The sequence below is a fragment of the Haplochromis burtoni genome, unplaced genomic scaffold (assembly GCF_018398535.1).
Source record: "Haplochromis burtoni strain Fernald_Lab_line unplaced genomic scaffold, NCSU_Asbu1 Contig_841, whole genome shotgun sequence".
NCBI classification, from domain to species: domain Eukaryota; kingdom Metazoa; phylum Chordata; class Actinopteri; order Cichliformes; family Cichlidae; genus Haplochromis; species Haplochromis burtoni.
Window position 1 is genome coordinate 111,293 of NW_024583202.1, and position 25,097 is coordinate 136,389.

The window sequence follows — 25,097 nt, forward strand, 5'->3', positions numbered from 1 at the left end:
CCATTGGTCCGTGACAGAACTCCAAGAGCCAATCATAGGAAACACGTGCGCAGGAAGGCAGCGCTTGTGCAGGAAACCAAGAGGGTCAAAAGACACATTTGCGAAAGGACAGTTTTCCAATTTCATTGTACTACTGTACTATATATGACTGTGCAATGACAATAAAGAGTTCTCTTATATATATATATATATATACAGATGTAGTCAGGATGATTCAACAGTAACTGTTTAATTTATGGAATAATGAACCTAGAGTACCTAGGTCAGATGATCCCAAACACTCTGCTAATGCAGTGAAAGCATTGATAGTGTTCCATTGTGTGTGTTGGTTTTTTTTGGTCTTCCTAGAGTTTGGGATCATCTTGACAGAACAGAACAAAAAGGCAACCAATATCCAAAGATCGCTGCATATCCGTCAATAAACCATTCCTGAAGACTCAAAAAGAAATTAAGAGTGTTCAGGTTGTGTTTAAGAATAAATGTGGTCAAAGCAAATATTGACAGACAAGTTCCAGTTTCCTGTACATTAGCACAATACGTCTCTGCACCCATTTCCACTTTTTCTAGCAAAATATAAAGAAATTAGAGGTGGCTTCAGACTTTTACACTTTTTTTTAATTAAACATTCCTGTGCCATTGAAAAGAAACACTTTCCAGGTGCCACTGGACTTAAATGTATTCCACATTTATACAAAAATGAATAAGCCGGATGTCAATACTCAGCACCAGACACTTTATTTTTTTTTACATTAAAACTTTCTCAAATAACTTGGCATTCAGACCACATCCTCTCCACAAAATGGCAAGACAAGGACACATCAATACAGTTCAAATATATATTTCTTAAATCAGCTACAAGATAAGTTCATAAAACAGGTGTGCTGCAAAGTTGGTCAGTACATATGTCTGGCAACAAATCTTACTTGTTTCTTTACCCAATTACATGTCAACACTTCATGATCCATAGTCAAGATGATACTGCTTTGGTTGGAAGTTTTTTGTCAAAGGAATGACATTCTTGAGTTATACTAGTGTAGTATAACTAGTTTAAACTAGTTTGTACAAGTTTAGCACCTTTGAAGCTCAAGAATGTAATCAAGTTGTTTCAAATCAGGTATGTCAACTGCATACACCCAGTAGACTAGAGGCATTTTTCAGTCCTGGGTGTCTACTGACATGCATGGTTTCTGGAGATGAAAATTTAACAAAAGTAGCACAGGTGTGAGCCTTGGCAGCAGCACTGGCTAGAATATGCATGATCTTCATAAGAGTAGCTTCACTGAAAAGAAAGAAAGAAAGAAAAAAAAGGCAGCACAGACATTAAACTAACCACTACGAAAGTAACAAAGCTTTGTATAGATGTAAATGCGGTAACTAATTAATTTGTGATGAATAAATGTGTTGCTGACCTGCCAACATGAATGCTGGAGACTAAACACCAGGCAGCCTCTCCCTCTGGTGTTGTAGGCTCCTGCACAACTTGGCGGGCCAAACAGAGTGCGGCTCCAGCGAGCTGAGCAGGCAGAAACACCACACACTGGCCCTCCAGGAGCGACAGCTCCAGCAGATAACGAGCCATCCACACCACCTAGTGCCACAAATAACAGGATGGGGTGACACTGGATCTTTCTGATCAATGTGCACAAAACATCTTGACAAAAATGTTGTCCATCTACCAAGGCACTGCAGTGAGCAACAGAGGCAAAAATAAGCAGGAAATGAAGAGGTTGAGAATAGGATAGCTCAAACTTGAGGCCGGAGAGGACTTTGCGTTCCATTCGCAGAAACTGATGCTTAGTATAGGTGTGATCCATCAGGGAGCAGAGTCCAGACACCTGGAGCAATCACCACATATAGAACAGCTTTAGAAACGAAGTTTGTCGTCTTAACTTGCAAGATTAAAAATAGTGAATCTCAAAAGATCATAAGGTGGGTTTTTTTGTATTCAACTGAAAAGGTAAAACTTTCATATATTCATTACAAAATGTGAAATATTTCATACACTTCATTTTTATTGTTATAGCATATAGCTCGTGAAAACTCAGAATTCCAGTATCTCAAAATAATATTTCTTAAGATGAATACCAAAAAAAGAATTAAAAAGTTGAGCTTCTGAAGAGTATGTTTATACACTCAGCACTTCGATAAGGATTATTTAGCACAAACTAATGCATCAGTGCTAGATGGCATGTGGGTGATCAGCTTGTGACACTCCTGAAATGTTACTGAAGCCAAGCTGCTTTGATAGCCGCTTTCAGGCCATCTATGTTTTTGGGTAGGGTATCATCTTTAGGTAGTTTGTTTTCACCTTTCTCTTAACAAAAAAAAAAAAAAAAAAAAAAAAAAAATAAAAATTCCATGTGAGCTTCAGGCCAGATGAATAGGCTGACCAATTAATCACAAAAAACAAGAGGACACAAAATATATTTATGAAGGCATGCCAAATTACACTGTATTGAACATGCTCACGGCTTATTTAGAGATCCAAGGATGCTGTATCTGTTCAGACATTGAGTGCTGAGGCAGCATACCTCAGGGAGAAGACACTCTTCTTTCTTGGCAGCAATGAAGAGACAAACCATGCCAAGGAGCTGCAGATTGGCTGTGGTCACCTTGATTAGTCGCAGTGAGCGGTTGAGGAGGTGTATAGCCAGATAAAGGGTCTCATCTTGAAAGTGCATAATTTCCTGGGAAAAAACAAAACAGGACCTTCATACTCTATATCAGGGGTGTCAAACTCAAATACACAGTGGGCCAAAATTCAAAACTGGAACAAAGTCGCGGGCTAACGTTAATATTTATTGAAATATATTTATTCCTCCAGATATAAGAATGAATCTTTTCTTATGGACTCAAACACGTTTTGTTGAAAAACTGAATCTAATCTAATAATTTGGTATGGCTTCGCGGGCCAAATTTCACACCTATGCTCTATATGGAAGATGTACATACATAACCACAGTGATGCCATCCATTAATTTGTACACTACCATTTTAAAAGCATTGCTATTTAGCTTTTCACATATTTCCATCTTGGCTTTTTTGGAGTTGAACATGAAGTACAGGCTTATCAGCTAATGCGAGCAAGCTGTATGAAGCCTGCTTCCCTCGGGGAAATGCTAAAGATGCATCAGCACAAAGACCCACAGACTCAAAAAAAACAAAACAAAAAACAAAACAAAAAACAGTTTTCTTCAACTTCTGCTTTTTTTTTTAGATATAGATTAACCCAACATTATCCACTTACTTTGATGATGCGTTTTCATGCGTGTCCTGTGTGCCCAGTACCCGTTTTACTTTTTACAAACAACCCAACAAAGGGATACAGTCTTTGATTAGCTAAAAATTAATCTACTTTAAATGGGACTTACATGAACCTGAATGAGCCAATCCACCAGAATACCTCGAGTGGCATTAGTAAAATACCTGGGGAGGTCAGCACTGGGAAGAGAGTTCTGTATTTGGGTTCGCTAAAGGATGAAAATAGAGGACAGAAGGCACATTAAAAAAAATAAAGGATGAGAGTGCAATAATAAGTGTGTGAAGTCACATTACAAGTGACCTGTGCACACAGCCCACTTGAAAGACAAGGTTAACTCAGATAAGACATGAAGGGGTTTAATTGTGTCTCACCATCATGTCTAGAAACATCTCCCAGGCATATGTCCGGTCCCATATGACATCCAATTTCTCTAATGCCTTCTCTATTTCATGGCGCAACAAACTAGGAACCAGCACTTGTAGGCTAGGAAGACCCTGCAGGCCACAAGGATAAAGCAGCACAGGATCTTCTACACACCCTTCTGCTATACAGGACAGCAAGAGAAGCACAAGTTTATAAACGTTGAGCAGATTTAAAACGATATTCCCTCTTACGAGCACTGAAAATTCAGTTTTATTAACCATTCATCCTATATGTTGGCACCACGTGGTTTTATGGCTCTGATCTTTCAAAACAAAACATACCAATTAATTTACCAGGTGACCATGCCCTACTGTCCTCATGAAACCCCATGATGATGCCATCACTGGTTTGCAAGGACAGCCTCCTTTCCTGCAGAGAACACATTTGATCATTGCAAAATGATGCTCAATTTGCAACTCTTATGATCATGGCAAGGAAAAATAAAAGCACCAATTCTAACCCAGACTTTTTTTCTCCAAAGGAGAGGAACTTTACATCCACACAGAATTCCTGCAACTATTCTACACTTAGCTGGCAAAAGAATACATTAAGTCACTTTAAGTACATGAAGTCATGTTAGTGTTGGGAGACAAAAAGCATACCCATCTGCGTTCTGGTTCCATTTTAAGCAAGTTCATCCTGGACTCGTCTGCTTCTACAGGCAGCCAGCGATCTATAGGCCCAGAGGCATTAGCCCAGGTTCTTAGTGGGGCTCGCCTTTCATCCGCCTGGAGGGATCACAGATGGTAACTGACTGACACTTTCTGATTCTGACATTAAAATTGAATGGCTATGCATTTCTCCCCTCAGTACAGTTTGTGAGACAATCTGCTGACAGCATATCTCTGCAATGATTTGTTCAAAAAGCGTGCCTCACATCAAGGTCCTGTTACAGCCACATGGACTCATGGCAGGTGAACACAATCAGTCTAATAACAGAAACTTGTAGACTTTGAGAAAGGTGACTGCAGTGCAGTAAAAAAAAAGTTTCAGACTCATCTAATTATGTTGCTGTGAGATGATAACGGGGTGCAATAACAAAGGAATGTGATTAATGAGGTAAAGGTTACTTTTCCTCATTCACTTCTCCACCAGCTTGCCCAAATTCTCACCGCATTTGAGCAAGCACACCAAGGTTTAAGGCAGAAAAGAAATGAAGCATGGAAACTGAAGAAATTTCCATGCTTCATTTTAACAGTTGATTTTAGAAGTATATCACATATGTTTAAGACTGGGTCTCTGGAGCACACCGAGCAAACCTTCTTGTGTAAGTCCAGCAGAGGCTTGGTGTCGCAGAACCCAGTCCTGGCCATGGTCACAGCCGAAGACAGAGGTCTCATGCACGGCCGCTGCAGCTACTTATCCACGGGTGTCGACGGAGGCCTGGAGCAGAGTCGTGCAGCCAGAACAGCCATTAATAAAGACAGGTGAGCCCACTGATTGGGGCGGGGTCAATGGTGTGATGGACAGGTTAGAACCTCCGGTGGATAGCCAGATAGATGGATAAATAAACAAATGGAGATTGCGCAAAAATGCATATTGTAGCGAAAACGTCAAACCGTGAGACATTCATGGGTCCTTAAAAGCTCATAAAATTCATCTGCGTAGTTCAAGGAAAAAGATGAACTTTAAGTCTTAAATGAAATGTTTTGTCCAGCGCGACTTACGTTTTAGTGAGATCGAACAATGCTAACGGTTATATTATACTCTCATAATTGGGGCATTTTATGCAACCCCACGGAGGTCAACGCGAGGCCATGTTCCTTCACTAGTTTTATAATACAAACAAAGCTATCATAGTGCAATCGTCGAATTACAAAATGATGTAATAATCGAGTTGCTAGAATTGGCTTGTAGGAAATGTCCTTTCTCAAATAATTGCACAAATGGTATTTCAAAGCATCTCATGGCTTCAACTAGGTCTGGGTATAATTTATTTCTGGCCTAATATGCATCTATATTTAAATTCTAATAAATAACACTCATTGTGTAACATTAATCTAAACGTACAGTCCCTTTAGTTGACAGCCTTATCCAGGAAATGGAGTGCATGTATATGTAGCTTACACTGACCAAGTTCATGAAAGAAAAACACACACAGATTTCTTCAGTAAAAATGTTTACTGGCACATTATAGTTGCAAATGTTATAAGCTACCATACTGTAGCAGGTATCACCCGTTACATTGTAAAGTCTTGCAAAAGGGGGCTGGAAATGCCTTCCAGGACAAAGTCCTCCCCTTAGAGATTGCTTTTTTTCATTGCCCTCTGAGCCTTAACTAACAGCAACAAGCAAAAAAAATATCTATATTTAAAAAAAAGGGGAGGAAAAAATCTTTTATACCGGCATCAGGTGTGACATTCCTGACTGCTGATCACATTCAAATATACAAAGAAGCAAGATAACCATAGTAAAGCTGCAAATCAAACACTACGAAGCTGCAGGCCTCCCCTTCTACTAATGCTGCATTCCCCATCTAGCTGCTTCTTTTTTTTTTTTTTTTTTTTGGTATTTACAAAATAATAAAGAGGCACTTGTTGTGCCCGTGTACGCCTACAGGAGAGGTCAGGGGTATTAACTTGCATGTTTAGCATTGAAGCATTGCTTAAAGCGTGGCCAGCAGCGAGGTTCAGTGTATGGCTTCACAACCAATATCAAAAGAAGTCCAGCAGCACCCCCTTATGGCCGTGATAGCAATGAAGGCAAGTCCACAGTGGAGTCCATCAGTGCAATGGTTCTGATATCTGATCCTGCTGTTTCCAAAACGCAGGACGCTAGGCTAGAGTATGATGGCTGTGCCTGAGCCAGTGAGAAGAGGTGCTGGAGTTGTGAACTGTAAATCAAAGCCATTTGATCACCACATAATCATCATCATTTGAGGAGCAGGGGCCTTTAGATTCTCGTGTCTATTTCACCACTTTCACTCACAGGCACACGCTGTCACACCACAACATTCACACAAACTTAAAATTGAAGAAATAAAGATGTGACATGACACGAGGGATGTCCCAGAGAATGCTGATTTGTTGCAGAAAATATTTATATACACAGTAAGTTCAGTCAAGTGCTGCTCTTGGCTTGCTCACAATTAACCCATTTTGGGGCAAATGTCTCTTTAAGTAAAAAGTGACAAATTTCCATTTTTTCCCTCCCTTCAAAGCTATTCCAATATCAGCTTATTATTATTATTATTAATTATTATAAAACCATTAAATTCATTTTTGATGTGTCTGATGTGACAATGCAAGTCAAATTGCTACATAAGCAATCCTCACGTGGAATCCCCTTGAAATGAAGAACTTAAAAGAAGGTGGTTTAAAAAAAGTTTAATATATATCTTATATAACGTATACTCAAACAAGACAATGTGTCTTCAAAGGTTTGAGAAATAGATTTTGGGGGGGGGGGAAAAAAAAAAAAAAAAAAAAATAATAATAATAATAGTTTTGATGTTCCTTTAGTTAAGTTCAAAGAGCAACCAGCATCCTCTTCCAGCATTATGGAATACACGTTCATCAATTTGAGTACTCTTTCAATATCATGTTCAGGGCTTTTATTATTTCAACATCAGCGCTCGCGTTTCCATCAGTTCCTCCTCTTTCGCAGGCTGAAGGTCGGTCAAACAGCTCACGCAGCTTTTAGTCTGATTGTAAACCTGCAGACTGTTGCTCCAGATGTACAGCTACACAGATTTAAGTGCTTCAACACAGAATTTAAGAAAAAAAAAAAAAAAAAAAAAACACCCTAAAAACACAAAGACTAAACATCAAAGGTGGAATCATGTGAAGTGTTTAACAACTCAGTCAAATTTTGGCCTCTTACCAATGATTGAACGCTCATTCTCTAAATACAGGGGAGACACCCACGGGCTAAATTAAAAAAAACAAAACAGCACACACACACACAAAAAAAAAATAAAAAAATAAAAAAATTTGGTAATACAGATTGAAAATAAACGACTGGTGCCAAATTCTCCAGTGAGAGCAGTGGATGTGTGTTCTCCTCTAGATTGGTCTCTGTAGACAGGTTGGGGGGGGGGGGGTTTATTTCTATTCCTACTGCTTCAACATGGAAGTTCGGCTAGCCTGAAGGAAAACTTGCTTAGACTTTCAACTGGCTACAAGTTAGTCGCACACTTTGGATGCTAAGAGCTTGTCTGCTGCATCAAGATAAATTTAATGCAGTATTTTAAAGCAAATGTGAGCCATACACACGATCCCAGTTTATAATCCAGACTGATTCAACTTAGCAGTAAGCCAGCCAATCATAAATGACATGCCTGTTCCCTTAAGAAAAAACAAAACAAAACACCCAGCGTGTTTAGTGTGCTCGGTGGCGTCCTCTCTTGTCCATATTCCAGCAAAAGTTCAGAGTTAAAAAAACAACAACACCAAAACATCGTGCATAAAAACAGACACGAATGGATGGCTGAGACTCAAAATGGTTGTTCATACATTCTCTTGCACCCTATATGCACATACACATCTGCTCGACCATTTGCATACACACATGCGCACACACACACACACACACACACACACACACAAGCAGTGCAAACAGTAATGGCAACCCCTCCTTACCCTTCTCCTCTTCCTTATTGCCCCCCTTTAACCCAACTGTAGGGAAAAATCCCACTCTTGATTTGTAACAGCAAGTTCCAGAAAGAGCACTTGTTAAAAAAAAAATTTAAAAAAAAAAATGCAGAAATATGGCTTTACATTTAAAACCGTAACAAGTGATGAAATCAAACTTTGTCTCCCCCATCATCAAATTGCTGTGATTTTCCCAATCTTGATTATACTGGTTTTGTAAAACTCTATCAAGTACATTTATGCAGTCTGTGCATGAGTTGGTAGATTTTGGTGTGTGTTTATTTGTGTGTGTGAAGCATGGAACAGCTGGTAAAGAGGTGTAACTTGCTGGCATAACCTGGTTTTCAAAGTGTCAAGGCTCTGATGTGTTGCAGCAGAGGTCCCGCAGGGAAGCCTAACGCAAGCCCTGAGAGGACTTACAGAGACAAAGCTGCCAGTCTATCCACACCAACCTGCTGAGGTCAGTCATTCGGGGTCTGTGTGTGTTCATTCCCTACTACTATGATCTGTGTCTTGTCTGATTTGCCAGTATGTGTGCGTTAAAAACAGAATGAAAATGTGTCTTGTGCCACTTTCTTTTTCCTTTATTTTTTTTGTTTTTTTTTTTGTTTTAAATTGTTGGTGTCGTTCAAATTTCCTCAGCAGTGCAAGTGTGTATGTGGGATTGTGATCGTGTGTCAGCCTGCCTGCTCATTCAAAAGTCTGAGGGATCATTCCCGTATGCTGGCAGAGTAGGAGAACTGAGGGAAGTGAGTACGCTGATCTGAATCCTCTACGTCTAAACTGTCATCTGGAGGGGAGAGAAGAAGATGATACAAAGATGAAACTAGACGTAAAAAAACAAAAACAAAAACAAAAAAAACTTAGAGCTGCTTAGAAAAAATAAATCCAAGCACAAAGAAAAGCAGCCACTTAAGTGCACTTACACTTGTCTGGAGGAGTTATTGTAATAGATTGTGCTGTGAACTCGTCGTCAAAGTAGCGCGTGTCCGTCTCGGACGTTACGTGTGGCTTGAAGGGTGGAATAAGCTGAGGAGAGGAAGGAAATCAGTCAGTTAGCATGCCGGTCATCCAGTTTCCCCCATCGTTTGTTTTCATCTCACCTTTTTGTCAATGACATCCTGCCAGTTAATGGAGGTGAAGAACTTGTGGCTCATCACTTCTTTGGCATCGTCTGGACCACCTCCGAGCCTGTAAACACAACAAAAACACCATCATCGTCACCACCACCCACACACTCACCAGCTACAAATAAATGTACAAAACACAGTCATTAGATGGGCACAACAAGCACTTGTTGTGTTGGTCTCCACTGACTTATATTTACCAATTTGTAGACAAATTTATTTTTCATTTCCTTACCATATAAAATGTGTTAGTAAGCCTGCAGGCAGTCCTTAATGTGCTAATATTAGCAGTTCTCCAACTATTACCAGAAACGCAGTGCTTGGTCAAAACAACAACTAATTACATTCCTGTTTATGGCCATTATCCTGAGCCAAAACAAATCAAGAAAGAACATGGGCTTAAATAACATGGTTACTCCTTTTATAGCTGAATACATGGTGCCCCTGAGCACAGTGGAAGATTCAGAAAACTAACAGAGTGCAACAAGTGCAGCTGAACTGCTGCCATGTATCCATTATGCTGCAGATAAAGTTCAAAACAATGAATAAATATTCATGTATTCAAGAATTTTAAGCTTTAATCAAAAACATATTTTAGGCGGTTTATTTTTGGTTAAGTGGCTGTAAAAAATTTTAAGGTTCAACTTAGCCATTTAATTCTCTCTCTAATTATTGTTCATAATATTCATAAAGTAGTGCTTATTGTGATGGGACAACTTGCCTCTGTTTGGGATCTTTTTTAAGCAGGCCTGCCAGCAGGGCCTTGGCCTCAGGAGCCAGGTTCTTGGGGAAGCGGATCTCCTCCATTAGGATAAGCTCAAAGAGGCGCTCATGGTCCTGGTTGTAAAAAGGCAATCGGCCACACATCATCTCATACATCACTACACCCAATCCCCACCAGTCCACTGCTCGACCATAATCGTTGTCCTCCAGCACCTGACAGGGTAGAAATGAAAAGTGTTGAGAAAGAAACCAAACAATGAAAATAGCGGTGCAGGAATATCAGTAAACATTTTTTCCATCACAAAAGAAAATTGGGAACAAGGTGGCAACAGACATCCTCTGATAAAATGGCCACTTTGAATACTGTGACTGGTCCTTTTATCAAGGTAATATTGTTTATCATCTATCCCACTTGTCTCATCCAGCTCTGTGTCACTGGTGCCTTTTTACATCATACTGTCCACAAACCACCCTCATGACAATAAAAGCAACCACTGAATTACCTCTGGTGCCAAGTACTCCGGGGTTCCACAGAAGGTTTTCATGGTGGCGCCGTCTGTGATCCCTTCTTTACACAAGCCGAAGTCTGTTATCTTTATGTGGCCGTCCTTGTCTAACATGAGGTTCTCCAGCTGTGCGGGGAGAAATTCAAATTAGAGTCAAATCAGCCCACAGCCATGCTGGGAAAATAATTTAAAATCGCATACTTATTGTACATATTAAAAGTGCTTATTTGTTGTCCTGTTGCAGTGTGACTGCAAAACTTGGATGTTTTGATGTGTTGCATCAGAGATGCTGCATGGAGTAATGATGCTATCAAGTCATTACTCCCTTACTAGCTAATCCCTATATATCGCTCCCATCCCTCCTTAATATATGTATACATTACTGTTATACAGTCAAAGCCAGAAATCCTCCTACCTTCAGGTCCCTGTAAACTACATTGCGTGAATGAAGATACTCCAGTGCTGACACTATTTCTGCACCGTAGAATCGAGCCCTGTCTTCTGTGAATACTCTGTCCCGGGATAAGTGAAAGAAGAGCTGCAAGAGAATTAAAAACAGGAAAGAGCTCAAAAAAATATTCGTAAATCCTCTCAAGACATTGGATTTCCTGAAAAGAAAAAGGCACATTGGAATACATTTCTCAAATCAAACCTATTCTTTTTTATTCATTAATGTGACCCAATACTGCAGTGTCCTCTATGTTTTTGCCCTTCTGCAACTAGCCATTTTCCAAAAGGTCACGCAAAGAAATGACACAACAGTAAGAGAAAGAGGAAGACTTACTTCTCCTCCATTTGCATACTCCATCACAAAGCATAGCCGGTCGTGTGTTTGAAATGCATATTTTAGTGTCTGTAAAAGAGGGAAGATGAATTACTGACTGTGTTATGCTGATGAAAGTCCAGTCATTGTAGGAAAGCAGAAACTGAAACAACAATAGATGCACCGTTACCCACCGTTAGAAAAGGATGCCGTGTGTTTTGGAGAACTCTGCTTTCTGTAACTGTGTGTGCCACCTCATCCTAAATATAAACACACATTCAGTACTTTGAGTGTAAACAACACCTAACTAACTGCTCAGAATTCTGCTACTACACATATTGATGTGACAGGACTCACTTTAGCAATGATAACTTCTTTGCGCAGGATTTTCATGGCATAGTACATCCCTGTGGCCTTCTCCTTCACCAGGATCACTTTACCAAATGTCCCTTTGCCCAGAAGCTTCAGGTAGTCAAAGTCACTCATAGTCTGAGAAAACAGAGGTCAAAGATCAGCCGAGACAAATTAATGGGTCTACGAGTGCTCTTGAACGAAACTCAACTCTCAAAGATGCCACCAATGTTTCTTCTTCGAACTCTGATTGGACTGAAGGATGTGTTCTTATGTATAAATACATCGGAACTACCTCTATCTAAAATGTAAAGTAACAGCTACTGGACACTGCTGATGTATCCTAGCATGTTGATTTCTCGTGTTAATGACAGGCAACATGTTATGCCATGATGTAGTTCAAAATATTGCTAATTTTTCATATTGCATGAGAAACAAAAGCAACAAGATGGACTCATATTCATTTCAAAGAATTACTTCAAAGACTTGTGCAGGCCTCTGGTGTACAGAATGTAAGGGAGGTGACAAGGAGGCAGATCACAATTTGAATTATATCGCACAAACACAAAGTAAAGCAGAACACTTCAACTGGGATAAGATGTGATAGGAACACTTTTACCCCATAAATTAAGACTTCTTTACAGAACAACAAACTTGTATTTGATCAGTACACATTAACAGCTACACATGTTATATGTTTTTAATACTCAATAACAACCTCACTGGTTGTTATTTTCAACAATCTTCAAAATCAATTGAAGTGACTTAGCAATTGATAAAATATATAATGAAATGTTACCCTGAACTCCTTTAAAGATTGCTTCATCAAAACCAAGGGAAAAAAAAAAAGCTTTGAGAAAGAGGCTTAAAGTTTGAACAACTTGCTCAATAAAGATGAGCTTAGCTGGACAAACACAGCATACACTCAGCTGCCAGGCACTGCTTGTGCAAATACTGACCACTTTTGTGTGGGATTTGGACACAGCAATCTCCATGTCCTCCATGCCACTGCTGTCACTCGGGGAGCCAAATTTGATCTCCATGGGCTCCTCATCCTGCTGCTGACTCTTCAGGCTGTTTGCTACCGCCTGGATCGATCGCATCCATTCCTCCCTGATTGGAGCAACACACACGCATCAAAGTAGTCAAAATTTAAATAAATCTCAGTGGGAAAATCTGTAGTCTAGCATGCTAAGTTTAGAAGGTAGAGGATAATCCGTGTACTAGTCATCTAGGGGCTGCTGGGATTTGCTACTTGGCAGAGACGATGTAAACAAAGCCCAATGACGAATGCTTGGGTTAGAGGTGAATAATCAGGCCTAATCTGGCCCTGAATTCTCTTTAGATTATGATGGCTGCTCATACTTGGAAACTAAATGGCTTTCAGTGAGTGTGGTTAACAATGACCCATTTATCGACTCTGGATTAATTCTGGTCCATTCTGTGTCTTTCCGTTTTTATTCTTTTAAAGCTGTTTTAAGATGTGATCAAAACTACATACTAAAATCAACTTGGTTACACAAAGGATTTTGTATCATATAAATTAAAAAAACATATTGCCAACATTTGGATACCATGGCAACGCTATATAAAACTCTGCTTTTGTTTTAAATCTGTCATCTCCAAGACCGCACATGTATGATCAGTTCACTTATTTAAACTTGTTATGTATCTGAAACAAAAGAAAGGGCAAAATCCACTTCAGAGCAATTAAATAATAACTGGATATAAATAATAAATAAATAACTGGAGTCTGGTTCTAGTGAAACAGCGCTCTGCAAATGATGATAAAGAAAACAAGGTTTATTGAGCTCAAGCAGAGTTTATGTCATCGCTGAACAATATTTAAGTTCATTTTTAGGATATTTATGTAGTATGGAGAGACAAATTACAGACAAAAGCCATTTTCACAAGTAAACTGAATTTTAAGATGCACCAGCCTAAAGCCACTGTGATCGACACTTTTCCCACAGAGAGTGGGAAGTCTTACCTCTCCTCATTGCTGTCTACATGGAAAGTCCGCTCAATAACGGAGGTCCACTGCAGACACCGAATGACAAACGTGTTGGGCTTGGGGCGCTCCGTCTTCATCAGCTGGCACTCTGCAAAAGCACAGACACTTCAGCTGAAGGCACCAACAATAAAACAGAGTTTAGATATTGCACTGACTCAAGTTTGTCAGCCAGAAGGGAAAGCTGACCTGCGACAGAGAAGTTGTTGAGTGGTGGGAGGTTGTGGTCACTGGACACCTCAGGCTTCTCTTTGTAGCCAATGAAGGAGCCATTGCTCTTTAAGATGAAGTAACGAGGACGCCATGTTTTAATATATTCACCTGAAAAACAGATTATTTATTTATTTTTTTTTTTTTTAAAGAGAGGCCAGTGATGTCTGACTTTCCTATACATGTACTCGAACATCATTACACTGGGAATCCAATAAGGCTCTCACAGCTGTTCTCTGTCAATAAAGGAACCCCTGACAAGCTCATGAGAAGTAGCTAATACTTAAAATATAAAATTATGTCATTTAATGCAGACTCAGGTGATGGATGTTGAACACAAAGGTCCCCTTACCTCTCTTGTGGAGCCATCCCTCTCTCACAACACTGACTTCATTCATGCTGGGGCAGAAGACTGTCTGGGTAGGGAGGGGGCTGCAGACAGGTTGGTGGAAATTGTGCAAGCTGTTCTTATTGGTCAAGTGCCTCACTGTGGCTCAGATAACAACAACAAAAAAAGAAAGAAATACCTGGAGGAAAGAACCAAGCACACCAGTTAAATTGAGAATAACCAAGAAGAGCATGAAAGGTAAAATACAACAAAGCCAGTTAAAAAGCCAAGTTAAATGGGTTATCTACATTCATTTAAATAAGAAACACGCAGAGCTGCACAGGATTATCGGAAAAGTGTAATGTTAGTTGTCGATAACTACTAAAAACGTTCCCTGAATGGACAATTCGGTTCCTCACTTTGAATAGGAACACATAGCCTCAAGTAATTGTTTTTAATGTTCACTAAGGTGCAGAGGAACGAAAATGAATACGAGAAGACACGATGCCTAAAGGAAGCAAAACGGTGAAGACAAACTGAAACTGACACACATGCACAAAGAAGAAAAAAAAGTGTTGCTCTTGATGCCTATCTGACTGCTGTCATTGCAGCAATGTGCCTGAGTAAACTCTCCACCTTCTGCCACTTTGAAAAGCAACTCCACAACAAAAGAAAACTGCTGCAATTTGCACATCATTATCATGACCACTCCAGGTGCCGTCAATCATTATCTCATGCAAATCTCTCTGACAAATCTTTACCAACCCCCGGGTTTTTTTTTTTGTTTGTTTGGTTTTTTTTTTTTACTGTCACGTTATAGCCAAACGTAGTAGATCCTCGTATTCGAGCAATAGCCAAGTGAAAGTGATCAGGAAATCAATGCCGCTCATCTAACAGTGAAATGGCTGAAACGCTGTGTAATGTCAAAAAGCAACAACGGCTCTTGTTAAATGTTTGTGGAGAGGCCTTGGTGATCCAGGGTCAGTCCTGAATCAACAGCTTATGTTAGATAATAGGTTTACCGGAATTTCGCAGCGTTTCGGTGAAAATGAAGGGGTTGAATATTACAGTGCGTACAGTCACAAAGACTGTTTGAACTGCCTTGTTTACAAAGATGAAACAGATAAGGCTCCCCTCGACTTCAGACTTTCTTTTTTTTATGACTATCCTTAGTTATCACAGCTTGGCCAGAATAATAGGTAATTGCTCTCTGAGATAATAAACAAGGAGGACATTTCCTTGTAAACTTACACCCCTTTGTTTTTACAGACGTGACCTCTCCTCCCAACACTACCAGCCAAGCGTTAAGGTTGTTTTTTGCCCTAAAATGCAGCAACTCTTAAAGAAACTGAGGCAAGTGGACGTATATGCTGCTACTCTGTCGGAAAATATCATTTAATTCAAATTTAAAACTAAGCACCGTACTCAGCGCGACCACAAGCTGCCAAACGTAAACATTACCGTAACGTTAACACGTCCACATCCTCCAGTGGTGTAGCTAGCTAACTGAAACAAAGTCAACAAATGCTACTCCTCCAAGTCCAAAGCGGGCTCAAAGCTTCTCTAGCTTATGAGTAGAGTAGTTACAACACTCCCAGCTAACATTATAGCCGATGTGCAGCTAGGCCAAGTGGCGCGTCAGGTAGCAGCGAGGACACTGACCGTGACCGCATTACGACCAAACAAGGCAGCTAGCCAAAATATCCTTCAAGCTAGCAGCTAGTTAGCATGTTAGTTAGCCGTTTGCGGTATTTCTCGTTACTCTGGTTGTTCTTACCTCGGCTTCAGTGACAACGAAGAAGTCCCAGCCGTCGCTTCTTTGAAAAGGCTCGGAGCTACGCTATCGCAGAGCTACCCTCAGATATCACTGGAAGCGTGTGTGTATTGAACTCTGTCAATGATCACACAGCTTAGCGGACTGCTCGCCGAGCTTGTTTTCTTCTCTGACAACAACAGCGGTAGCGGCGGCGTGCTTGCTCAAGTCGCTGCTGCAGTGCTCTGTTGAAACGTGTGTGAACAGACCAGGGAACAGATTCCACTAAGGTGCGAAGTGCCGGGCAGGTAAATGCGATGACAAGTAATTAAAAAGAACAATCCAGGAGAAAAGAAAACGCCTCTTTGGAGTTTAATAAGGTTAGCACCGAAGCCCTCCGTCCCAGCCAGACAGTACAGCGGCCCCGCAGACTCACACTAAAAGGAAGTGACGTACGAGACCAGAGAGGGGTCCACTGCACCTGAACGGTCAGTGTGAAAGTACATCAAGTGCTTTGCTGTAACCTTAGCCTGAAAGAGCTGGACTGAGTGACAGGGAGGCAGTCGTGTGAAACAAGCCAAATTAATGTTAATGGATCTCAAGTCAGTCAGCTAGGAGTTTTAAAAGCAAACAGAGTCACAACTGCAGTGTAGCATGTAAAGTGGAGGGATTAAAGAAGACAGAGGCGATTTTATTACCACTACATATTTTATTATTTAAATGTCTTCTAAAACTGCTCCTTTGTATTATAGCGTATGAATCACTTCCTTAAAAACATCAGAGAGGTTTACTCTGCTGCCTTTGCTGCTTTCGCTGCAGGTAGCGAGCACGAGCTTCGCTCACTGTGGTTTCGTCGTTTCGCTTCTCCAGCTTCTTCATTGCATCCTCATCAGAAACCTCTGGAAGATTAAAAAACAAACAAACAGAAAAGCACCGCACAGGTTAACCCTTTTAAATTCATCCTCTTTGAGCTATTTTTGATGGTATCTCTCAGTAATGTGAGTACAGACCAAGAACCACAATATTATATAACAATAAATAAATACATACATCATAAATACATATTCTGACAAGTCAGTTTTATCCTCTTCAATTTAATATAGTACCAAATCACACCAACAGTTGCCTCAAAGTGCTTTATAGTGTAAGGTAAGGACCCTACACAAATACAGAGAAAATCCCACGACCCCTTATAAGCAAGCACTTGGTCATAGTGGAAAGAAAAAACTCCCTTTTAAGAGGAATAAATCTCTTGCAGAACCAGAATGATTACATTTAGAGTGGTGTATAACACATGGTGAAGAGGTGAGAGAAGTCAAATCCAAACTGGGAGTTGGTTTCACAGAAGAGGGGCCTGAAAGCTGAAGACTGCCTCAGATTCTACTTTTAACAACCTGATTGTCTTTTGGCGGCTTCCCTGGACTCCCATTTTGTCATTTCCTCGGCTGTAACTTCTTCTCTCGCCACACTGCTCAGTTCATAGGCGTCCACTTCATGGAGTTTGGGTAATAAATCTTTCACCCACTCATATCGAATAGGACAAACAGTCCGGATGTACACCCGTGATGTCGCCAGCACATCATGGAAGATGACCCAGTTCAGCTCTCCCTCCTGGTCAAATAGCTTGAAGCCACAAGAAAAACTCAGAGTAAGTTTATGTTGCAGTTTGAATACAGAGAATTATTTAAAGCAAAAACATTTTTAAAAATCATTTACAGATGAGGATGGATGAATGTGAACCATTGATCCATGGCCATCCATTGTACAAAACACCTTTCCAATAGACCTATGTGGGATGGGATAAAGCAATACATCAACAACCACCGTGAATTTATAATCTTTTATATATAATGAATCCCCAAATGAGGCCGTATAGCATCATTTCAGATACCTTCTTGCAACGTTAGTGAAGTATCCTGTGCAGAGGCATCGCCTAAAGAGTTCACTCTTGTTGCCATCAAATGTTTCTACGGGGAAATCTTTTTTCTAGAAAGCAAGCAGGCAGATCCACAAACAATGAGAAGCAATATGAACAAATTAGCAGAGCGTCGCAGTGATGTCAAAAAGCTTTACCTGCTGGAGTCGGTGGAGGATGTCTCGTAGCTGAGTCTCCACACTAAAGGCTGACTTCAGCGCCCTCCAGTGGATCCAGTTCTCTTTACACCACGCTGAAGGTCGATCACTATAGAGCAAATAAGAGGCTCACACAGCGGCTCACAGATAAAGTCATGCAATGTGAAGTTCTAGAGGAAGAAGTGGAAAATAGAAATGCATCTTGTAGTACTAATCGATTATTTTCTTCACCTGGATTTGCAGGACTGAAAGACACTGAGAAGTGTGGCAAAGTCGTTCATACTGCCAGTCTTTGCAGCCAGCGCTCTGTGCTTCTTATCTGCCTCTTTCTGCTTATCAGGGTGGCCTGAGGGGAACAAGAGATCAGCCAACACTTTGTGAGCAGAAAGCTTTATTTCATTCCATGTCACCTGCCTTCCCCATGTGGTAGAATGTGAAATACATACACAAATAAACCAGCATATCAGTAAATAAATGGACTGTATTGTATGTATAGCTTATTGTCTCTGTTAGAAGACATTTCCTTTAAATTATCAACATTAAAATTTACTGCGGACCTGGCCTGATGAAGATGTTCTCCACCGACAGCATGGCCGCCACAGCAAGCAACAGGTCTTGGCAGCCGAGGGAGGCAGCCTTGAGCAGGGCCCTGGTGAGGCCTGGGTGTAGGGGGAACTCCACCATCAGCTCCCCAAGCTTTGTCACATTTCCTCTTCTACAGCCCAAACATCAAAGAGATAAGAGGATAAGAGCTCATGAAATTTACACAAGACATTGTGTAAATTTCATGCCCCTGAAAAAACAACAATACACTGGATTTAAAAAGTCTACACATCCTTGATAAAATGCCATGGTTTCGTGATGTAAAAAAAATCACAAGACCAAGATAAATGATTTCAGAATCGTTTCCACGGTTATTGTGATCTAGAATAGTGGTCTCCAACCCCCGGACGTCGGACTGGGGTTGGAGTCCGACGTCCGTGAGTCGTTTGGTACCGGGCCGCGAGAGTTGAGGCTCAGGTGTGAAATGTATGGTTTTCAGGGTTTTTAAATCGGTTTTCAGCGTTATTTTGTTATCATTTTTATCGTTAACTTGGTTTTCCTGGGTCTTTTCACGTGTGTTATGAATAAATCTTCTTTTTTTTGGTACCGGTACTAGTTTTAAATTGAGTCCTTTTTGGGTAGGAGTCAGCACAGCAATTGTTAACTTGGTAACTTGCCCACTCTTCCTTGCAAAAGCACTCCAAAGCTGTCCGATTGCAAGAGCGTATCCTGTGCACAGCCCTCTTCGGGTCACTTCAAAGATTTTCCATTGAATTTAGGTCTGGGCTTGTGCTGGGCCATTCTAAAACTTCAATCTTCTACTGGTGAAGCCATTACTTTAATGATTTGGGTGTATACTTTGGATTGTTGTGGTGAAAGGTGAAATTCCTCTTTATCTTTCTAGCAGACACCTGAAGACTTTATGACAAAAATGACTGATATTTGGAACTTTTTGTAATTTCCTCCCACTTGAGTAAAATTCCAGTCTCAGCTTAAGAAAAACAGCCTCTAAAGCATGTTCCTGCCACCACCATGGTTCACTGTAAGGAAGAGGACTCCCTTACTGCATTTATTTATATTGTATTGTCTGTATAGCACTTTAGAGCACACCTTTCACTTTATTAAAAGCACCTTATCAAGCACTTTATGAGCATTGCACTTTAAGCATGGATTTGCACACAAGAAGTTTAAATATTTATTGACTATTTATTGGGAATTTTAAAATCAGTTGGTAGCCTTATTTCAGATCCTGCACAGCTGCTCCTCGTCAAGGAATGTGGTGGTTGTCTGTCAGGAGAGAAGAATGGTGCTTGAGATTATGATTAAGGTTTACCAATAAGGAAAACTAATGCAAATGTGTGTGTGAAATCTAGGGATAAAAGTGGTGCAAATAAGTGTTTGTAAGTTAATGATTACTCACCTTTCTTGCCTGTGTCCTCTTCAAGGTGTTTGGGCAAATGTTTCCCCGGGGGTCCAGACACCATTTAAAGGTTCCGGGAGAGACCATGGGTTAAGAGAGTGTGGTGAATCTTGTTGTGCTTGGGTTTCTGGGTTTTTATAATATTGGGTTTGGTGTAACATTAAAGTGTGAAGTATTTATTAATATGTAAATGTGAAAATGTATTTATGTATTTATTTATTCTTATTGATATATTGTATACTGTGGTGGAAGGTTGGGATTTAAGAATTTACCTGAGAGTGGAAGAATGGTTAAGTCTGTGACAGCTGAACATATTTAAGGCTGCCAGTTGTCATTAGAGGTGGATTTTTTTTGTGCTGTGAAGAAGCTCGACAAGTTAATTGTTTTAAGGAGAGCCATATAGCAAATAAATACTTTGTTCCACTACACTTGCCTTGGTCTGTCTCACTGTGTTTCCAGCCACTAAGGGCTGCCCTGTTACATTCACCATGGGTATGGTGCTCGTTTGGTGATGTGCAATGCTGTTTTTTCTGCCAAACAAACCTTTTGGAATTATGACCAAAACGTTCAGCCTTGGCCACATCACACTATAACATATTTTCCAACACACTTTTGGAAGACTTCATGTTTGTTCAATGTATGCAAAATTTAGCTGGGATCAGATGTTTTTCTCTATAAGAAAAGGCTTCCATCTTGCCATCCTTAACCACAGGGACTGCTGTCACATGTAGTGCACAACCAGTTCTTGCCAGAAGTTCAGGCAGCTCCTTTAATGCTCCTGTAGTCCTTTTCACAGTAATGTCACTATGGCTCAGGCAGTAGAGTGGGTTATCTACCAATCAGATGGTTGGTGGATTGCTCCGACTCCTCCAGTCCTGATGTCGAAGTATCCTTGGGCAAGATGCCTAACCCTCAGTTGCCCTCAGTGCATCCGTAAAGTGTATGTGAGTGTTATAAAGCACTTAAGTAATACATAAAATCACTGTATGAGTGCGTGTGACTGGATGAATAAAACTTGTGGTAGAAAGCACTTTGAGTGCTCATTGAGTGGATATTTACAGAAGTAACATTTGCACAATATTTTCTCCACTTGTTGATGATAATCTTTGCTGTGTCTTGTGGTGTATTTAATGACCTAAAGTTTTGTCCTTCCAACGATGATGCTTTGTAGGCTCTTTGTGGACCAGCTTGTAAGATGCAACTAAAGTAAATGTAAGAAAAATCCTACAAGAACAGCTGAACTTTAACTGATGGCAGATTGGTGATCGGTGTGTTTTGACCATAGTCATATCACTTATTATAAAAGAGTGTACACACTTACGCATTCATGTTTGTTTTTTAATTGGGTGGCACATCTTATAGTTAACATTAAAGTTTGGAAGTGATTTATCTTGCTGTCATTATTTTACATTGCAAAAAATGTAACTTTTATAGAGGTGTGTAGACTTTTAAATCCACTGTACTCACCTGTCGATGGCATCAAACTGGTAGAGCTGCTTTAGTGCTTCTAGTATGAATCTTTCCTCTGGACAGTCCAGATAAGGAAACCTTAAAAACAAATCAACCTTGTTAATGAATAAATCGATGACAACAGGAAGGCAAAGTTAGTTAAACTACACTGAATAAGAAACTGAGACAGAATGAGGTAAAAATATACCTGATGACATCATGAATTCCCAGGCACTTCAGCGTGAGTATCACAGCGGTCAGACTCGTCCTCTGGATCTCTGGAATTGTGTATTCAGGCATACACTTCTCCCAGAATTCCTTGGTATAGATTCTGAAACATTTCCCAGCTGAAGTTCTTCCAGCTCGACCCGCTCTCTGCTGCGCCTCACTCCTGATTACAAAAAAGATACATCAAGTCTCTGTTAAAGCTGTACGCAGATCTAAAATGACTTAATTTTTTCAGAAACTCACTTTGAAATAGGCACAACCTCCAAGATATCCATGCCCACCCTCGAATTGTGGTTGAGCTGCTTCACGAAGCCGCTGTCCACAATGTACCTAAATGTGGACAAGAATAGCATGACGATGTGTTTGCCACAAGGTGTGAGAGAGACTGTTAAACCACTGGACCCACAGTCTTTACTCACTTTATGCCATTGATGGTGAGAGAGGTTGCAGCAATGTTTGTGGCCACGACACACTTTCTTATTCCTGGAGGTGGTGGCTGAAAGATCTGCCGTTGTTGATCTAAGACAGGAAAAAAAAAAAAAAAGAAAGAAAAGAAGATGACATCACAGTAACACCACACAAAGCTGACACTGGCTTCAATCTGACACAACTGTGTGTGTTTACCAGTAGGCATGGATCCATAAAGGGGTAAAATGAGAAGGCCATCCACTGATTGGTCTGTTACATCATAGCGATAGTCTATGCACTCGGCTTTCTCAAACAGCATGTCACAGGCGTGTTCAATCTCAGACTGACCTGTCAAAAAAAAAAAGGAAATAATGTGGCTGACTATCAATATTATTTTTAATGAGTATGTTGCAGTCTTGATATTTGATGAAGACTAATCATTATTTGCCTGTCAAAAACACCAGAATATCCCCAGCCATTTCACTAGTGTGAATGTCCAGAGCCACTTTCACAACCTGTGGAGCAGAAGGTGTAAAATCCGATAAACGCCAGCCAAACACATCAATCTACAACATATCTAAGCTTACCTAATCACTAATAATTATTATTGGCTAAAGCAGTGCCTGATTTCCAGATGACCCTGAGTACCTCTTTTACATAACCAGTGCTTTCCAGATCTTTAGGTCCAACAGCCGACCCAAACGTGCAGGTTACAGGAAACGTCCTCCCAGGAATAGCGAAGACGGGGCAGTTACTAAGAAAAGCTGATAGTTTGTCCGTTTCCAAAGTGGCCGACATCACCACCACCTTCAGAGGGAATGATCGGCCCTTGGTGGCCTTGGCTGGGTCAGTGAAGACTTTCTTTATTAAACCCAGGAGAATGTCCTTGTAATAAAACACACAGAGAAACAAACTTAGACGGGGAAAAAAAACTTTCACCAAAAGGTGGCAGTGTTTGAATGGATAACTTTAGTGCAGTTGTTTACCCCATTCAGTGTTTCAATCTCCTATGTTGTTTTTAAATCATTTTGTATATTTGCTATCTTGAAAGATGAGTTCTAACTAATCTAATGTTTCTATGTTGTTTTAAAGACTACACAGTGCATGATCCTCTAACTACCAAAACATTTGAGTACGATTGTAGCAGGAGCTACCCATGATGGGTGCATGTAAACCTTGGCCCACCACAGATATGACGTCACAGAATTTGTTTTTTTAAAAGGCTGTAATTCAGTTTTTTGTTCATTTGTTTGTTTGTGTTTGAGGGCTGGAGGTTTTGGTTTAAGGTAGTTGATAAGCTTTGTTATGTGTCAGTGTCCTAACAACATGATGTTAATTACTCTGGGTGAGGAGGGTGACTCACTGTGTTAAGGCTGCGTTCATGGACTTCATCCAAGATTATAACACTGTACTGAGAGAGTGCAGGGTCTGCCAGCACCTCCCTCAGCAAACAGCCGTCTGTCATGTACTTCACCACCGTGTCCTGGCTCAGGCACAAACAAGTGTGTGTCAAAAAAAAATACTGAAAACACCTATTTTCTGCAGGGGATAAATTATTATTATTATTATTATTATTATTATTATTATAGGTAGTAGTAGTATTATAATTATTAGATTTTTTTTTACCTGTGACGTGCAGTCATCAAAGCGGACCTGATAGCCAACTTCCTTTCCCAGAGTGCACTGCATCTCCTGGGCTACCCTCTGGGCCACAGTGATGGCAGCGACCCTGCGCGGCTGAGTGATGCCAATTTTGCCATCTTTACAAAAACCTGAAAAAAAACAAACAGACAAAAGTTGGCCATCGTTTTCATTTAATGGTCGCCACACTAACTTCGCACTATTCAGACGGTTCAGTTCAGGTTCACTGCATGTATATGGTGACTTTACGTGCAGAATTAGAGTATGTCTGTGTGTTTGACAATAAAAGTCAGCTTACCTGCTTCACGCAGGTACTGTGGGAGTTGTGTGGTTTTCCCGCTGCCAGTCTCACCGGTGACCACCAGGAAGCTGCAGTCTCTGACAGCTTGAATTAGTTTGCTTTTGTGCTGATAGATGGGCAGACGTTTTGACCCGTCTTCTTTTGGGCTCCATTTCGCTGATTTTGACATAACCGACAAAACTGAATGTGTTGAGCCGTGCGAGGATTTAAACACGTGAAACACTGACCTTAACAGTGCCGAGCACACTTAAATTAATGTTTGCGGCCAGAGTCTTTATAAAACTTTACAGAGGATCGGCTTATTTAAAAATTTGGTCCTCTCGTTTCGAAGGCGACACGCTACTTCCTCGGCTTCCGCAAACTAAACTCATTCTCCATTTTTATTGGTCCTTTTTTGGACACATGACCTAGGCACCTTCACAATAAAAGTACATGGATTTTTTTTTTCTATTTTTACTTTTATTGAAATTAAAACTTACTGAGAGGGAAAGTTGCCAATCCAACCATAAATCTATATAAAACCTTAACCCCACCATGTATTAAAATATTTTCTCTTTACATTGCTCTTTATAAAAGCAGTAACGGGATCTCTTACATACCACATTATTATAACAACCTCTTATTAAATGTAAGCAATATACATTTTTACCCCAGTGCTCTAAGGATCCATTTCTGGATATGATCACGACGTAACTCATTTCTATCTAAGACAATGATGATTTGATGAACTTCAATAAAACCAATCCCATATGTGCAGTGCATTTTACTTCCTTTGGGGAGTAAAATTTATACAGTTAGTATGCACTATGTATCATTTTAAAGAAGTCAAAAACAAACAAACAAAAATCCAGAATTATTCCGTCTTTAATATATCTACAGATCAAGTCGGGACTTCTCTTGGGCTTTTACTCTTCTCGTGACCTGTTGGAGTGGAAAACGGAATTGTTGTTTTGTGTTGTTTGTCACATAGTGATAAATAATTCTG

The 25,097-nt window shown here is 40.3% G+C and overlaps 3 protein-coding genes across 6 annotated transcripts; all 3 read right to left on the bottom strand.

Annotated features, from left to right (window-relative positions):
• Window positions 1–617: 617 nt before the first annotated feature.
• ccnp (cyclin P) lies at window positions 618–6,888 on the bottom strand. Of its 3 annotated transcripts, none has more exons than XM_005950886.3 (9): window positions 4,945–6,888; window positions 4,288–4,413; window positions 3,967–4,054; window positions 3,634–3,806; window positions 3,372–3,470; window positions 2,532–2,687; window positions 1,677–1,835; window positions 1,410–1,588; window positions 618–1,279 (listed from the first exon to the last, which is right to left on the bottom strand). In XM_005950886.3, the coding sequence occupies exons 1-9, from the start codon at window positions 5,023–5,025 to the stop codon at window positions 1,120–1,122; spliced, it is 1,221 nt and encodes a 406-aa protein (XP_005950948.1). In that variant the 5' UTR covers window positions 5,026–6,888; the 3' UTR covers window positions 618–1,119. The 3 variants fall into 3 exon arrangements, with proteins under 3 accessions (XP_005950948.1, XP_042071787.1, XP_005950946.1); XM_042215853.1 differs by having other exon boundaries at window positions 3,634–3,803; window positions 4,936–6,888; XM_005950884.3 differs by having other exon boundaries at window positions 4,936–6,888.
• Window positions 6,889–8,838: 1,950 nt separating this feature from the next.
• Window positions 8,839–16,183, bottom strand: akt2 (v-akt murine thymoma viral oncogene homolog 2). 2 transcript variants are annotated; one of them, XM_005950883.3, is made up of 14 exons: window positions 16,074–16,183; window positions 14,321–14,400; window positions 13,948–14,079; window positions 13,738–13,849; window positions 12,707–12,860; window positions 11,754–11,885; window positions 11,591–11,656; window positions 11,418–11,486; window positions 11,049–11,171; window positions 10,631–10,759; window positions 10,126–10,340; window positions 9,381–9,468; window positions 9,204–9,306; window positions 8,839–9,067 (listed from the first exon to the last, which is right to left on the bottom strand). In XM_005950883.3, exons 2-14 carry the CDS (start codon window positions 14,364–14,366, stop codon window positions 8,988–8,990), a joined length of 1,449 nt encoding a protein of 482 aa, XP_005950945.1. In that variant the 5' UTR covers window positions 14,367–14,400; window positions 16,074–16,183; the 3' UTR covers window positions 8,839–8,987. The 2 variants fall into 2 exon arrangements, with proteins under 2 accessions (XP_005950945.1, XP_014186038.1); XM_014330552.2 differs by lacking the exon at window positions 16,074–16,183 and having other exon boundaries at window positions 14,321–14,452.
• Window positions 16,184–16,674: 491 nt separating this feature from the next.
• Window positions 16,675–24,487, bottom strand: dhx40 (DEAH (Asp-Glu-Ala-His) box polypeptide 40). Its single transcript, XM_005950882.2, has 17 exons — window positions 24,110–24,487; window positions 23,797–23,942; window positions 23,534–23,653; window positions 22,819–23,055; window positions 22,619–22,685; window positions 22,387–22,518; window positions 22,182–22,281; window positions 22,006–22,092; window positions 21,743–21,925; window positions 21,553–21,633; window positions 18,680–18,837; window positions 18,354–18,468; window positions 18,123–18,231; window positions 17,941–18,035; window positions 17,766–17,835; window positions 17,444–17,672; window positions 16,675–16,948 (listed from the first exon to the last, which is right to left on the bottom strand). Exons 1-17 carry the CDS (start codon window positions 24,279–24,281, stop codon window positions 16,827–16,829), a joined length of 2,223 nt encoding a protein of 740 aa, XP_005950944.1. The 5' UTR covers window positions 24,282–24,487; the 3' UTR covers window positions 16,675–16,826.
• Between the last annotated feature and the right edge of the window lie 610 nt (window positions 24,488–25,097).

Coding starts and splice junctions, on each gene's coding strand:
- dhx40 (XM_005950882.2), bottom strand. CDS start 24,281: ATGTCAAAATCAGCGAAATGGAGCCCAAAAGAAGACGGGTCAAAACGT. Junction 23,943..24,109: donor ACAGTACCTGCGTGAAGCAG/GTAAGCTGACTT, acceptor GTTTTTTTTCAG/GTTTTTGTAAAGATGGCAAA. Junction 21,634..21,742: donor GGAATTCATGATGTCATCAG/GTATATTTTTAC, acceptor TTTGTTTTTAAG/GTTTCCTTATCTGGACTGTC.
- ccnp (XM_005950884.3), bottom strand. CDS start 5,025: ATGAGACCTCTGTCTTCGGCTGTGACCATGGCCAGGACTGGGTTCTGC. Junction 3,807..3,966: donor GTCACCTGGTAAATTAATTG/GTATGTTTTGTT, acceptor TGTCCTGTATAG/CAGAAGGGTGTGTAGAAGAT. Junction 1,280..1,409: donor TCCAGCATTCATGTTGGCAG/GTCAGCAACACA, acceptor CTTTCTTTTCAG/TGAAGCTACTCTTATGAAGA.
- akt2 (XM_005950883.3), bottom strand. CDS start 14,366: ATGAATGAAGTCAGTGTTGTGAGAGAGGGATGGCTCCACAAGAGAG. Junction 9,307..9,380: donor AGGATGTCATTGACAAAAAG/GTGAGATGAAAA, acceptor TCCTCTCCTCAG/CTTATTCCACCCTTCAAGCC. Junction 9,068..9,203: donor AATAACTCCTCCAGACAAGT/GTAAGTGCACTT, acceptor TCTCCCCTCCAG/ATGACAGTTTAGACGTAGAG.